Genomic DNA, 15,666 nt, shown 5'->3' on the forward strand with positions numbered 1-15,666 from the left:
AATGGACCCATTTCCCCAACTCATTAGATATATCTCTGCTGATATTTTATGGAATCTACAATGGAAGAACACAAGGAAGATCAACTAGATCATGAGTAAGTAATCATGATTATACAAAGCCACATCCAAGGACCAAGGTGTGAAGCAGGTCTGCTGTTGATGTCTTCCTTCATCTTCTAGTCTCCCTCTCTCTCCATCTACTATCTATCCCTCCCCCATTGCACTCCACCTCAAGCCCTTCATGCCCTCCTGAAGTGATAGCTATTATAAAGTCTTCTTTTCCAAAATCATCCCTCGTCCTTACTCAAAAGTCTGCCTCACTAACTTATTTATGGTTAATCATTTGAAAAGCAAACTAATTAATGATACAAGAAAAAGAAAAGTTTGTTGAGAGCTTCCAGGTGCCAGGTACCCTTTCTAGGTTACTCTAGTGTTACCCTTATTTTATTCAAATTTACTTCAAAAAGATTTTTGAATTCTTGAAAGTGAATGTCTGGATCATATCTGTGTGCTCAGTGAAGTGACTCTCATGATAGATACTCAAGCTTTGTAGCAGGCACTGTAAGAGAAGTTTTGAGATGGGAGGAGGAAGGGAAAGACTGAAGCCCTACCTGCTGGTGGAAATCTCTTGTGGTTATGCATAAAGCTGGGCTCAATCATAAGGAATGTGCCAGCTACCTGGATAAAAGTACTCAATAAAAGTGTATTGCAGAGCTTCCCTGGTGGCGCAGTGGTTGAGTCCGCCTGCCGATGTGGGGGCAGCGGGTTCATGCCCCGATGCGGGAAGATCCCACATGCCACAGAGCAGCTAGGCCCATGAGCCATGGCTGCTGAGCCTGCGTGTCCAGAGCCTGTGCTCCGCAATGGGAGAGGCCACAACAGTGAGAGGTCCGCGTACCGCAAAAAAAAAAAAAAAGTGTATTGCATGAGCAGATTTTGTGAACAATTTGTCTGAGAAACCAATGCAGGATACTATTTAAGGAAGCAAGGCTTCTGGAACCAGAGTGGAAGTGCACTAGTATATTCAGCACTTTGGCTGAGAAAGCCTGAGAAAAACCTCTCTTGCTGACCAAGTTGAGAATTATTGAAATAAATTGTACAGCATGATTAAGAAATATAATTTCCTAAGAATGAAAAAGGACAGATGTGCTTCCAGAAACAGCCAGGTTAATGAATTACATACCTTCTAGATATCCCCTTTAGTCCAAAGATTACTGATCTTAAGATAACTGGCCCTTGTTCAATTTGGGGACTGGGTCTACAGGTCAGAGAAAGTGGAAATCTTAAGACTGGCCCAGTCAAAGAGGAACATTAACAGTTTGAATATGGACCTTGAAAGGGATATGCAGAGAATTGATGAAGCAAATCAGGACCTTCTTCTCAAAATCCACGAGAAAGAAGATGAGATTCAGAGGTGAGTGTTGGGGTTCCATGAGGGAAGTTCTCCATCCAGAGGATGGGGTGGAAGAGAAGAGACAACACTAAATTTTCCTGTTTGTTCTAGAGACCTAAATCTTGTACAGCAAAGTTTCTTCTTCATTCTTTGGCATTTCTCTGTGGCTCAAACTCTGAAATACAGCAAGTTTTAAAGAGATTCCTTTAAAAATTGGGTGATACTTACCTGAGTTGAAAGAACATTGGGGTGTTTGACCTGGGAATCAGAGGAATCTTACTTATCCTGCCTTGAAAGTGATTCTGAGTCTAAGGATCCAGGAAAGAATGGTTTCCAACTTGAGATTCGTGTTTATTGTCACTGAGGTTCCCTTGAAACTGATATTTGTGTTTTATCAGTTCTGAAACTGCCAGATCCTCACAGTGTGTGCTTGCATCATGTAGGCTGGAAAATGAGATCACTCAGACCAGAGACCTGGCAGATGAGGAGCAGGAGAAGGGGAACTGCACCACGATGGAAAGGGAAAGAGCCTTGCAGGAGCTAGAAGAAGAAACAGCCAGACTGGTAAGCAAGAAGCTGGGAAGAGCTATATGATAGGTTTTATTCATCATCCTGTCTCTCATCAACTATCAGATAAGCTAGTCTCTCCTTTTTACATACAACTAGTAGTCAACTCAAAAGTCATGGCAGGATGTGTCCATGCATGGAAAGGGATGTGTGGAGGGTAGGGTTTCTTTGGTAATATTTAGTATTGGGAAGCCCTGCGTGTGGGCATCTCTCTCCCTGATAAGTTGGTGTGTACGTATTGAGATCAAACCACAGGGTCTTTACCTGACGTTATGCAATAAGGTAGAGTTCCTGCAGGAAATCATCACTGGAGCAAAATGGAGAACAATCAACTAAATAAAGACAGATGATGGTATGCAGATGCACACTTACACTCTGCTTCTTTCTCTCGACAGGAATGGAAGAATGAGACTCTGGTCCACAGTATAGCAGAACTTGAAAGAAAGGTAGGATGGGGCTCTTGTGTTCCCCAGTGTTCCCACAGCATCCCCAGGCACCAAAGAGGCAAGGGAGCAAAAGTGATCATAGGGGATCCCACACGTCAGAGAGGCCTGTGCTGGGGTGGATACTACTCTCCTGAGGCTGAGCTTCATGACCTAAATAAATGCCATGGATCTTCCCTGCAAGTATCAGATGGAGGGAGTGAGTGGGTTATTCAGGGTATTCAGTGATCCCATAGGTTCCTTCATTCTATTACAAGAAAAGGGATTCCAGTAGACACTCTGTTAAAGTGATTGGCTGGCAACTTTGTAGTGAGAGTTAATTTTACTTTCAACAGAGACTTAAAAATACTTAATTCCTAAGGATTCCCTCTTCCTTGTCTAGACATTCCCTCTACCTCAACTCCTGCTCAGAATACAGCGGGCTTCCTATGATACCCTACTTTCTGACCCATACCTGAATAACCCAACATGGATTAGGGGTTCAGAAAAGTACCCCTGCCTTGAGCAGGCTCTAGCTTTGGTGGCCAAGACTAGTGAGAAGAAGTTAGAGGTAGAATAAAGATGTTTCCAAGAGCACCAAGTATCCACCAAAGGACCACCTCCTGGCAGCTTTTATCAAGACCAAATTACCAGCCCACACACACACCAGAGAATGTCTTTGCTTTCTTTATTTTTTTTAATTTGATGTATTTTTTATTTGCAATGTATTTTTTAATTTGAAACCGTAGCTTACAAGGAAATCTCAAAAGGCAATTAAGTGTGAACAAGGCAATCTAAAGGGAACCGCAGAAGAGTCAAAGGTAAATGGAAAAGCAATCTTGAATGGGTTTGGACTATATGAAGAGGAAACAAGCTTTCAAGTGAAAACAACTGTCAAAGTTGGGATAAATTCTTTGTAGTTTTACCCATGTCAGGCATAAGCCTGGGCCACTGAGTACTGACATTTCCTCTGCTCTTAGTAAGGAATTTTACTCTGAAGCCATACATTTTGTTCTTTCTTCCATGAGGAAGAGCAGAACACAAATGCATATATAACACTGGAGGCAGTTGAAGTCCCTAATTTAAATCCTGTCCCCAGTACTTAGTGTGGTATGTGAAGGGCAATTTAATCAGTCCCTCCCAGCCTCCGTTTGAAAATTGAGTGAAACTGTGTATATAAAGTATTCTTTCCTTTTTTTGGAGAGCTAAAACCTGAAGTCACATAATTTTAAAGTGACTATTTAAGAGTCTGGCTAAGGCATATGTATGAATTCATAGAGGCAGAGCTAGGATCTGTAAATCTACTGCATGCTAGGCAACTTACACATCCTGTCATGGAATCCAGTCTAGAAAAGAAATCATTAAATTGGTCATTCAAGTATCTAGTGAGTTCTGCATGCTAAGTGCACCAGACAGTGCTTAGCATTTCTCTAATTGTGTTCCAGAGCTAAGAACCTGGACACAACCACAACACATCCGATCAAAATGCAAGAAGAATTAGAGACTTACTTTTTTTTTATTTAGAGAACAGGTAAAATTCTAACTTGATACTTTCTGTAGAATTACATCTTTATCCTTGCCTTAATTTTTCTTTAGCTTATTAAGCCCACACTTAATCCCATACTGTGTATATGAAGCCTATGAAGATATGGACAAACTGAAAATAGAAATATAAAATGAAAGAATAGAGAATCAATCCCCTATCTTCTCTTGGCCAAATCAGTGTTGATGGCCACAGAAAAAAAAAGAAGAAGAAGTTGTTTAAGGCCACCAAGTAAGCTTGCTTAGTCATACACATCCAGGAAATTTACCTGGAAAGAAAGAAGTCTGGATCCTGTGTGTACATCAGGAAGAAAGTGAATTTAAGACCAGGAAGGATTATGAAGCCCCATGACTATCCTTACCATATAACTGCAGCAGCCAGAGATTGATTTTCTTCCTTCTCCTGCCCAAAACAAGTTTTCCTGACAGTAAGGCCACCAGAATCTAGTTGGGACACTTTAATGCTGGCTATGTCAGGTGAGCTGAACTGACAGACTATAGATAGAGAGTTCCAGGTGTTGTCAGAACAATGGCCATTATTTTCCTAGCAGCAACCAGCCCAGCCCTAAAGAGTTCTAGAGTATTATTAACCCTCTGAATCACTACCTTTGGCCCACCTGTTTTGTACAATTCTTAGGTGATATCTCTAATTCTATGAAATATACAGCATCTCCTTTGCTTCTGTTCCTCTTGCATGCTGGTGATTAGTTCAGTAGTTTAATAGGATGCCTGCTTCAACTCCTTGTGACTCAGGCCACTGTCTTGAAAATACAGCCTTGAGCACATTTTTCTTTCTGGCCCTGGTTGTAACTGACTGGAGGGGAAAGGAACTGTTAGAAGCATCCAGATGTAAAATAATGATCCCTAGATGAAAGTGGGAACAACAGAGCTGAAAGGGAAGGAAGGGAAAATACAGTTATATCTGCTCTTCCTACAGAATATAACCCAAATGCATCCATTCTTCCCTATCTACTACTACTAATAGTACTACCCTCTTGCAAGCCACCATACCCCTCACCTGGATGCTGAAGTAGCCTCCTAACAAGTCTTCCTGCTTCAACTCTTACTCCTAAACAATCTCACTTTCCACATACTGAAAAGTCTCTTCTTTAAAAATACAGGTCAGATTGTGTCTTTACCACTTGAAGTTCTCTCCTGGCTTTTTAGTACAATTAGAATAAAGAACCAAATTTGGGGGACTTCCCTGGTGGCACACTGGTTAAGAATCGCCTGACAACGCAGGGGACACAGTATCGAGCTCTGGTCCGGGAAGATCCCACATGCCACGGAGCAACTAAGCCCGTGCGCCACAACTACTGAGCCTGCGCTCTAGAGCCCGCAAGCCACAGCTACTGAAGCCCATGTGCCTAGAGCCCGTGCTCCACAGCAAGAAAAGCCACTGCAGTGAGAAGCCCGTGCACCACAACAAAAAGTAGCCCCCGCTCGCCACAACTAGAGAAAGCCCGTGCGCAGCAACAAAGACCCAACGCAGCCAAAAATAAACAAACAAACAAACAAACAAATAAATAAATGAATGAAAGAAAGAACCAAATTTTTTTAGCAGCTCTAAGGCCCTACGTATGTAATCTCATCAGTGGCTACCTTTCCCCACCTTACCAGTATCCCCTGTGCTTCAGCCACATAACTTCTTCATACATACCAAAGTTCACAGTCTTGGCCCTTGTTGTAACCTCTGCATGGGACATATTTCCTCCAGATCTCCATTTGACTAATATTTACCTTTCAGATTTCAGCTCAAGTATCATCAGAGAGGCCTTCGCCAACCACCTATATTAGCTCTTATGCCATCACTCACTCTCCCTCTCAGCACATTACTCTGCTTTTATTTCCTTCACAGCACTTATCATTATCATGTTGACTCATTTGTTATGTCCCCCAACTAGAATGTCAGCTCTGTGAGGCAGAAAACCTATCAATTCTGTTCACCACTGCATCCTCAGTACTCCCCCTGCCCTTTCCCTGTCACTCCAGTAGAGAGGCCGATACAGAATAGGCTTTCATCAAATATTCAAGGAAGGAAGAGAGGAGAGAAGAAATACAGGGAGAAAGAAAGGAGTGAGCCATGAATATATAAAAGCAAAAGTGACAGTGAATTTTTCAAGGTTGACGTTTTTCTAAGAGAAATAGCTAAGGAAGAAGGAAGCTAAGAATTGAAGTTTAAGGGCGAACGAAGCACTGATGAATACTCAGTGGTCAAGAGTGCAGGCTCACCAGGCAGCTGCAAGGACAGTTTGACTGCCCTCCATCAAAAAGATATCTGAGGGCTTCCCTGGTGGCGCAGTGGTTGAGAGTCCGCCTGCCGATGCAGGGGGCGTGGGTTCGTGCCCCGGTACGGGAAGATCTCACGTGCCGCGGAGCGGCTGGGACTGTGAGCCATAGCCGCTGGGCCTGCGCGTCCGGAGCCTGTGCTCCGCAACGGGAGGGGCCACAGCAGTGAGAGGCCCGTGTACCGCAAAAAATTTTTTTAAAAAAAGATATCTGAAATGGTGACCAATGCACTTCAACCACCTGTGAGATAACCTTTGCTATAGCATTTCAGAATGGAATCCTGTTTTTGCCTTGCTGAGTTACCAGCCTCCTTCCCTGTCTATAGGTTAAGTTACAACAGCTGGAAGCCTCCTGTGCAGACCAAGAGAAGGAGCTGGCCAAGGTAACCACAGTAACTTCAATGTTACTCCTCCCAAAGGAAAGGATACTCGATTCTTGGTCAGACGATCTAATGCATTCCTCAAATGATTGAGTTATAATAAGGTTCTAGATCCCAAATGATTATGGGATCAGGAGGGTATGAAGGAAAGGAATATGACTATAGTCTCCTAAGTTACCTTCTATTTAATAGTTTTTATAGGATACGTTTCATAATCTGTATCTTCCACAAATTAGTATCTATTCTTCTCCCAACTGTCCCCAAATAATCCCCAAGGGACTATAAAATATAGCTTGTTTACCCTCAAAAAAATTAGTTTATATGTACAAAAAAAACATATTTAGAACAATTAGAAGACAACATTTAGGGTCTGGTACACAGGAGGAAACAAGTATACTACTGTTGTTACAGCAGTTCACTGAGAAAATTTAAGACTAATAAATTTTAGTCTCCCCAGGTAATAGAAGACTATGCACTTGTGGCCCAGCTCTGTGAAGATCAGGCCTTCTGCATAAAGGTACAGCCTCCCAGTAAAGAGACAGCAAAGGATTTGTTTAGGTACAGGGTGAAATGGAACCAGGTTTTTCAGAGCATACTGTCTGGAACAATTTTAACTCTTCAAGGTATCATTCCAGAGGGATTTTAGGGTCTCTGACACTCCACCACCAATATCATTCTGTTACTTCCCTGGTCTCCCAGCCTCTGTGCCCTTAAGTTAATAATGAACACTTTTCCTGTTTATACTCCCAACTACCCCCAGGGACCTGTCCAATGGTGAAATATAGTGAGAGATCAGTAGTGGTGGGGTGGAGGCTAGGAAGGAGAAAAAGTGGCAGTGGGAATACCAAACATTTATGTTACAATGTAATAATGCATGTTTATTATGATTAGGAAAAGCACAGGGCTTTAATTAGTAACCGCGCTTTCTTTTATTTCTCTTTGAAGAAGTACCAGGAAACTTTGAAGAAAATGGAAGAAGAACTAGAGACTCGGTTCCTCGAGAGAGAAGTGTAAGCTTTGGCAAACAAAGGAACATCCTGGTTTTAGTGGTAACTCCATCTCAGCCTGGGTCAGAGCAAACATCTCTCTAATTCCAGTTTGGAATTATGAGGCCCCCAACACCACATACCTTTCCACTCTGTAGTGATCAGGTCGACTCCCACTGAACCACACCAACTTTAAAACGCAGGTCCTTCTCCCATCCGTCTTCAAAGACTGTAGGAACACATCTCCCTTCATAGCTTTATCATGTTACCAATTATTTGGGTTTATATTAAGGGTAGGAACATGTGCTTTAAAAAGGGTTAGTGGTCAAGCACCTTAATAAGAAGAACATTCATATTAAACATAAATAAAAGCTTCCTTCCCCCAAAAAATACCCCTTGAGTCTGTCAAAAGAATTTAAATGATGAGAAACTAAACCAAAAACCTCACTTCCATTTCTTGACCCTCTTTAGATGTTAAATCTTAATTCAGTTAAGAAGTATCTCTATATATTAAATATTTTGGAATCTTGTGGTGAAGAGAAAGAGACCCAAACTGCATAAAGCCTTTAAATAGGCAGGTACACACCGTGGCCTTGTGTCCAAGACAACAGGACTTGGAGGTCCTCGCCCCTAAAGGATACCTTCAAGTCTCCCCAAATCCTTCCTGAGTACTAGGTATGGCTTGACTGCTAAGCTAAGTTTCTAGAACAAGGCTATTCAACAGAAATTTCTATACTATCAATTAAGTATCCACTTGGCCATTTACTGAGTACTTGAAGAACAGGTAGTATGACTGAGGAACTTATTTTTTATTTTAATTCATTTAAATTTAAATAGCTACATGTAGCAACTGGCTACAATAGCATTAGAATATAAGACTGTTTTTAAACAACCATCATATAGTATGAATCTTTGCGTGCACTTTATCCAACCTCTATCTTGGTTCTTTTCCCCCTAGGCCAAAATTGATAAGCACGAACTCAGCAAGCAAAGAGTGTAATGGCCAAAATAACAAGGTAAGCACCTACTCCATCTTCAGCTTCTTCAGTGTCATCGCCTTTCAAAGGAGTTTCCAAAGTCACTATAAGCCACCAAACATCTAGCAATCTTCCCATGTGAATTTTCCAAGAACAGTACCAGATATAATTCCAAAGCATTTCAACCCTAAACAAACAAAGAGGATGCTAAGGAACAGTTGTCTTCCCTCTTACAGCTGTGCAAATGATGTGTTCTCAAAGAAACCAGCCCAAGACCAAAGAAAGTTTAGCACAGAAGCGAGAAGGAACATTAACTGAGGGTGCACTCTGTGGAGAGAAGGCCAAGACATGACACATACGCCACTCCTCTATCTCCCGTAATCACAGCACTCTTTCCTGATGATCCCAGCATTGTCCAGAATCTTTTACTACACAGAACACCAAGGGCATCTATCACCATCTAATCAGAGCTGGCCTATGAGTTAAAACATAGGAAGCAGTTGCTTCTTTATGATACAGCTTCACTGTCTATTCATCTTTAACATCATGATGTCACCAGCACATGTGCAAAGGTCTGAAGGAAACAGATGTGGATGTAGAGCACCGGGCCTCTTGGCCTGCTTGGTGTCTTGTGGAAGCAAGTACATAGATAAAGTTTATTGGACTTTAATTGTGGGCTTCCCTGGTGGCGCAGTGGTTGGGAGTCCGCCTGGACTTTAATTGTAATTTATATTTCCTTTAGAGCCAAGGTGGACATTCAGCAGAAATTTTATGTTGTTGAGATATATGGTCTTTATAATCTCAGAAAAGAGAAGTCATCTCTTCCTTAAAAGCAAATATCAACATTTGACTATTACCCTTGAGGTCCTCCAGATGTTTGAATATATGTTAGACCATTTCCACAGTGACTATAGTTCCCACTGTCCTGAACAGGTTATTCTGGTCCCAAGCTTATGTATTCCACTCAGCAAGCAAAACTCCTGAAATTAAATGAAGTCCACCTCTCTAGAACCAAGCTTGGCATGCTACCTGATGTGTCCCACCATCTATTCCCGGTGACTTATTAAAGTATTCCTTCTGACCACCAATCAGAGAAACAACAGGACTGTCTTCATCAAGATTATCAGAGTCCATGTGATGGTTCAATGACCTACGATGTTTGGGCAATCTCTTTAGAGAGGCTGCCTGAGCAGCTGACCAGCTAGCATGCCACTTAATCTCACTCAAGCTATAGAATCAAATTTGTAACCCAGAAAGCTGCTTTCTAATTCCAATTCTGCGAGCCTCATTTCCACAGTTTTAAAGTGTGATCATAATTCCTCTTCCTTTTTATCTCACAAGGAAGTTTAAAGGAAAATGAAGTAACTGAGAAAATATTTTGGAAGAGGGATGTTACAGAAATCAAGGATATATTCTCATCTTTACATTTTTATAGCTTTCAAAATTTATCTCTTGGAATACGTTTGTGTGGTTTTTATAGCCTGTAAACTTCTCTAAGGGTCACTGGCTAAGTAGAAGGTAAGGGTATAGTTGAGCGAGCCCAAAATGTGAACTGAGAGGACCTCGGTTCCAGGCCTGGTCCTGCCACTTACAAGCTGTATGACCCTACCCTTCTAAGTCTTCATTTATTCCTATCAATATATAAAAAGGTAATGCAGTTATATATATATATATATATATATATATATATATACACACACACACACACACACACACATATACATACACACAGAGATACATATACACACACATATATATATGTACATATATTTGGCTTTGAAAATTTCATCTGCTTATGTATATGAAAAAATTTGTAAAATTTTACCTAAAATAACATTTAATTAATGGCTCAGTACTACTTGGCAGTGATAACAGCCTCCAGAAATTGTTTATTTATCACTGTCCTTTCTTCTTCTCCCAGGATAACTCTCTCCAAAAGAAGAAAACAGGGTTCTATAAAAAGTAAGTAAATCCTTTGAGTAAACTTCCCAGAAAACTGGGAGTTCTACTTAGCCATACTAGCAGATAGCAAAGTCTAGACAAGGAGAACATTGTATACACACACACACACACACACACACGCACACACACAGTCAACAAATTTGTTTTATCAATGACTACATTTCTCAGTTCACTGTTATGACTTCCTTGTCCAAAGGCGATGACTAATCTCAGCTTTCCAGTATTAGAAGCCAGTGGCCTAGCAGTAATCAGAAACAGGAATCCTATCACCTAGAAGAGATGTGACAAGTCTCATACTTACCCCCTTTTCCCTTCAACACTTTCAACTAGTTTAATGTGTCTGGTTTCCCAGTAACATCAGCTGATTAGAAATGGGGACTCCAATAAAAAATTAAAAATTAAAAACAAAAACAAAAGAAATTTTAAAAAATAAAAAGAATAAACAAGGAGGGTTATAAAAAAGGAAGAACTTCTGCAATATACGATAACACTGAGGCACCTTGAGGACATTATGCTAAGTGAAATAAGCTAGTCACAGAAAGACAAATACTGCATGATTCCACTTATATGAGGTATCTAAAACAGTCAAGTTCATGAATCAAAGTGTGGAATGATGGCTGCCAGGGGGTGGGGGGAGGGGGCAAGGGAAGTTACTAATCCATCGGTATAAAGCTTTGGTTAAACAAGATGATTAAGTTCTAGAGATCTGCTGTATAACATTGCACCTGGGCTTCCCTGGTGGTGCAGTGGTTGGGAGTCCGCCTGCTGATGCGGGGGACGCGGGTTCGTGCCCCGGTCTGGGAGGATCCCGCATGCCGTGGAGCAGCTGGCCCCGTGAGCCATGGCCGCTGAGCCTGCACGTCCGGAGCCTGTGCTCCACAACGGGAGAGGCCACAGCAGTGAGAGGCCCGCGTACCGCAAAAAAAAAAAAAAAAAAAAAAAAAAAAAAAATTTGCACCTGTTGTCAACAATAATGTGTTGCACACTTAAAAATTTGTTAGGAAGGTAAATCTCATGTTAAGTGTTCTCACCACAATAAAATAAATTTTTTTAAAAGCTTAAAGAACAAAAAAAGAAATGGGGAGATCCTTCTGTGGTTCGTAAGCATGAAGATTGAGTTTTTACACTATTGTGTGAGATGTGCCTCCCTCAAACTTTATCACAATGTCAGCACATTACCTCCAATGTGAAAAGTAAAAATAAAAATAGGGAGAGAAATTCTAAATGCAAGTATACCACTACCTTACAGCAGATAAAAGAGAGAGAAAATGATTGGGAAAAGGAGACAGCATCTAACAGTATTCAGCACATAATAATTGCTCAAAAATCTTGTTAAACCAAATAAGAACTCAAGATTCAAACAAATGAGTGGATATTAGTCCTTAGGGAATCATTGTGATAGCAAAGTAAAATTGGTATTGAAGCCCCTGCATTTTTAAGAAAAGGTCAAATTATGTTCAGTATAGTATGTTTAAGAAGGCATAGAGAAACATATATTTAAAGTGGTATGAAATGTGATTTAGAAAAAGTCCAATCAAAATGGTTAACATAAAATTATTGGTGCTTAAAGGTCAGCTCCAACTGTCTGGAAAATTTGCTTAAGAGGGATACTCCTTCATACCAGATAAGTGAAGAATTATATATTTCAATATCCTTAAATACATGTTCCCAGAACAACTAGCAGAATTTTCCCTAGAACTCCTAGGCCAGCTTCACCTATAATTCAACACCAGTGCCCAGCATGGAATTGCCCATGTTCCTGGGATAAGAACTATCTGCCATAAAGAGAGTTGGTAGCCTAAAGAAACATAAGCCCAGCAAGTCTAGCTCATCACATCAAACTACAAATGTCTTTCCTCTTGCTCTGATCCAGCATCCTTGGAGCACTGGTATACTGTGCGCTGATAAGAAATTAGAAAGCTAGGTTATTCGTAAGATTGTCCCTGGGCATGTCATCCCAGACCTTCTCATGAATACTGTATCCAGCTTCAAGGAGAGTGGTGGGAAGAGGGTTTTAAAAGGCTTTTGATTCTAATTTTGAGCAAGATCCTGTATTAGAATGGATCCTGGCTCTTGTCACCAAGATTAACTCTACAGGAAAACTTAAGAAAACTGGAGGGGAAGGGGCTGTTTCTTTGGGGTTTTTTTTGTGGTACGTGGGCCTCTCACTGTTGTGGCCTCTCCTGTTGCGAAGCACAGGTTCTGGACGTGCAGGCCCAGCGGCCATGGCTCACGGGCCCAGCCGCTCCGCGGCATGTGGGAACTTCCCGGACCGGGGCACGAACCCATGTCCCCTGCATCGGCAGGCGGGCTCCCAACCACTGCGCCACCAGGGAAGCCCAAGGGGCTGTTTTTGACTGGTGAGTGGAGGTGGGCCGTGAATTTGTCCTGAGGCAGAATGCAGCCCAGCACAACCAGATAAGGGTAATATAGCAAAGGAAACAGTGGAGGTTTGCTCGTGGAAATCATATTAAAACCACAAGGGCAAAATAATTTATCAGCTAAATAAGAAATCAAAACTACCATAAGGAAATTTATAGAAATTTATTAGGAAATATTAAAGGTAATATAAATGAAAGAAGAGAAATACCATGATCATCGATAGGAAGCCTTAATATCATAAACATATCAATGGTCTCCAAATAATTAATGGAATCAGTTCAATTCCAATCAAACTCCCCAGAAGATTTTTCATGGAATTGAATAAAATGATACTAAAATATTGTATATGGGAGAGTAAATGGGTCAAAAATAACCTGGGCAATTTTAAAGAAGAGCAAGGAATGAGAAACATGCCCTTTGAGATATCAAGACTTACTGGGAAGCTACCGTAATTATGATAGTGTAGTATCATCACAGGAATAGGAAAATTGACCAATGGAAAAGAACATGTGCTCAGAAACAGTGCACATATAGAGCCTTGATATATGACAGTGATTATATGTCAGAGGGGAAAGAAAGGATTGACTGTTCAGTAAATATAGTGGGGAAAAAATGGTTATCCAGATGAGAAAGAAATAAGATTGAGTTACTACTATACAGTATAACAAAAAAGCAAGCCCAGATGTGTTAAAGACTTAAATACCAATTTTTAAAAAAAAACCTACAAAACTCAGTATTAGTTATCTATTGCCACGTAACAAATTACCCCAAAATTTAGTGGCTGCAAACAACAAACATTTATCAACTCACACTTTCTGTGCATGTTAATCTGTGAGCTACTTAGCTGGGTGGTTCTAGCTCATGGTCTGTTACAAGGTTGCTGTTAAGATGTTGGCTGAAATTACAGTCATTAGAAGGCTGGGCTGAGGCTAAAGGATCTATGTCCAAAGGAGCTTACTCACACAGCTGGTTGCTGGCAGGAGGTCTCAGTTCTTCATCAGATGGACCTCTCCACGAGGCTACTTGTGTGTCCTTATAACCTGACAGCTGGCTTTCTCCTGAGAGTAAGGAGAAAGCCGCAGTGCTTTTAGTACATAGTATAGGAAATCACACACTGTCATTTCCATGATAAGTTATTCTTTAGAAGCAATTCATTAAGTCTATTCCACACTCCAGTGGAGAAGAATCTAAGGGAGGAATACCAAAGAATTTGTGGACATATTTTTAAACTACCATAAAGTCTTAATACAAAATAGTATCTTTTAGGCCTTGGGGTAGGGAATGATTTTTCAAACAAGATACAAAAAGCAGTGATTCTAATTAAAGGAAATGTTGATAAATTAGACTTTATTAAAAATAACTTTAGGGACTTCCCTGGTGGCACAGTGGTTAAGAATCTGCCTGCCAATGCAGGGGACACGGGTTCGATCCCTGGTCCAGGAAGATCCCACATGCCGCAGAGCAACTAAGCCTGTGCACCACAACTACTGAGCCTGTTCTCTAGAGCCTGCGAGCCACAACTACTGAAGCCCGTGAGCCTAGAGCCTGTGCTCCTCAATGAGAGAAGCCACCACAATGAGAAGCCCATGCACCTCAACGAAGAGTAGCCCACACTCACCGCAACTAGCAAAAGCCTGCGCACAGCAACGAAGACCCAGTGCAGCCAAAAATAAATAAATAAAACGCACATTAAAAAACAAATAAATTTTGTTCTTTAACACCTTAGAGCAAGTGAAAGTTATAAAGTAGAGGGCAGATATTCAAAATACACACAATGGAAAAGGATTAATATCAAGAACATATAAAGAATTCCTACAAATTAATACGAAAAGCCCAAACAACATAGTAGATAAATGGGCAAGAGGAAACACATAAGACGAATAAACCTAGGAACAGATGTTCAGCACCATCGTTCATCAAGGAAATGCAAGCCAAGACCATAATGAGGTATTACTTTATACCCATCTGATTGGCAAAAGTTTAAAAATCTGATAGCATCAAATGTTGGAAAGGACGTGGATCCACAGAAACATAAACCCTGCTGGTGGAGGATAAATTGGTGCAACTACTGTGGAAAACAATTTTCCAAAATAAAAATAAAAAACAAAACAAGGTAATTTCAGATAGCGATAAATGCTGAAAGAAAATTAAACATGGTGATGGGAGAGAGAGTAGCTGGCAGGCCAGCATATGGGAAGAGGCTACCTTTGTAAGGGGTTGTTAAGAGTAGAGACATTTGAATATCAAGGAGTCAGACATGCATTTAGATTATGACTATTTTGTTCCAGGTTTTCTAACCTCTAGTTAACAGTTTCTTGACTTTCTCTTTCCAGGATTTTTCAATATTTCTTTTTCACCAAGTACTTCTTCATCGGACTGCTGGTCTACTTGTTGTTCCACATAACTTTTATAAATCCAGATCTCTTTGTCGATATACTGCCCAAGATACTGAGCAGGAACATCTTGTGGAAGCTAAGATGCTTTCTCTTTCCATCTCTCATGCTTGAGACAGAGGACATGTTACCCCACTGACCTCCAAGAAATATCCTGGAGCAAAAGAAGGCAAGTGGTATCTGAGTCCGTAGACCAAGAGATGGTGGAACTTGTGAAGGAAAGAGGTTTTCTTCAGTTATTTCCTTGAGGTTTTCCTACTTGATTACCATCCCTCCTCACATAGTCTTTCCAAGATTAACCTTGCCCAGAAAAGAGCTCTGTCAATGGATTTCTGTGGCTATATGGATAAGCTAAATAGTACCAATAGTAAATA

General features: G+C 40.9%; 1 protein-coding gene and 1 non-coding gene across 2 annotated transcripts; both read left to right on the forward strand.

The window, feature by feature from the left end:
• Positions 1 to 60: 60 nt before the first annotated feature.
• Positions 61 to 15,431, forward strand: TMCO5A (transmembrane and coiled-coil domains 5A). The gene is made up of 11 exons (XM_060098285.1): positions 61 to 95; positions 1,265 to 1,414; positions 1,837 to 1,957; positions 2,356 to 2,406; positions 3,132 to 3,203; positions 6,539 to 6,595; positions 7,050 to 7,109; positions 7,538 to 7,602; positions 8,537 to 8,594; positions 10,477 to 10,517; positions 15,233 to 15,431. The coding sequence occupies exons 1-11, from the start codon at positions 61 to 63 to the stop codon at positions 15,429 to 15,431; spliced, it is 909 nt and encodes a 302-aa protein (XP_059954268.1).
• LOC132489698 (small nucleolar RNA U13) lies at positions 11,603 to 11,709 on the forward strand. The gene has a single exon (XR_009532086.1). It is a non-coding gene; the product is annotated as a small nucleolar RNA U13 (small nucleolar RNA).
• Positions 15,432 to 15,666: the final 235 nt, after the last annotated feature.

This window comes from Mesoplodon densirostris, chromosome 4 (assembly GCF_025265405.1).
Source record: "Mesoplodon densirostris isolate mMesDen1 chromosome 4, mMesDen1 primary haplotype, whole genome shotgun sequence".
Lineage (NCBI taxonomy): Eukaryota > Metazoa > Chordata > Mammalia > Artiodactyla > Ziphiidae > Mesoplodon > Mesoplodon densirostris.

What these genes read in the sequence shown, in the direction of transcription:
- TMCO5A (XM_060098285.1), top strand. Translation starts at nt 61, where the DNA reads ATGGAAGAACACAAGGAAGATCAACTAGATCATGA. An exon ending in AAAGAAGATGAGATTCAGAG is followed by an intron (nt 1,415 to 1,836) that starts GTGAGTGTTGGG and finishes TGCATCATGTAG; the next exon opens with GCTGGAAAATGAGATCACTC. An exon ending in AAGAGAAGGAGCTGGCCAAG is followed by an intron (nt 6,596 to 7,049) that starts GTAACCACAGTA and finishes TAGTCTCCCCAG; the next exon opens with GTAATAGAAGACTATGCACT.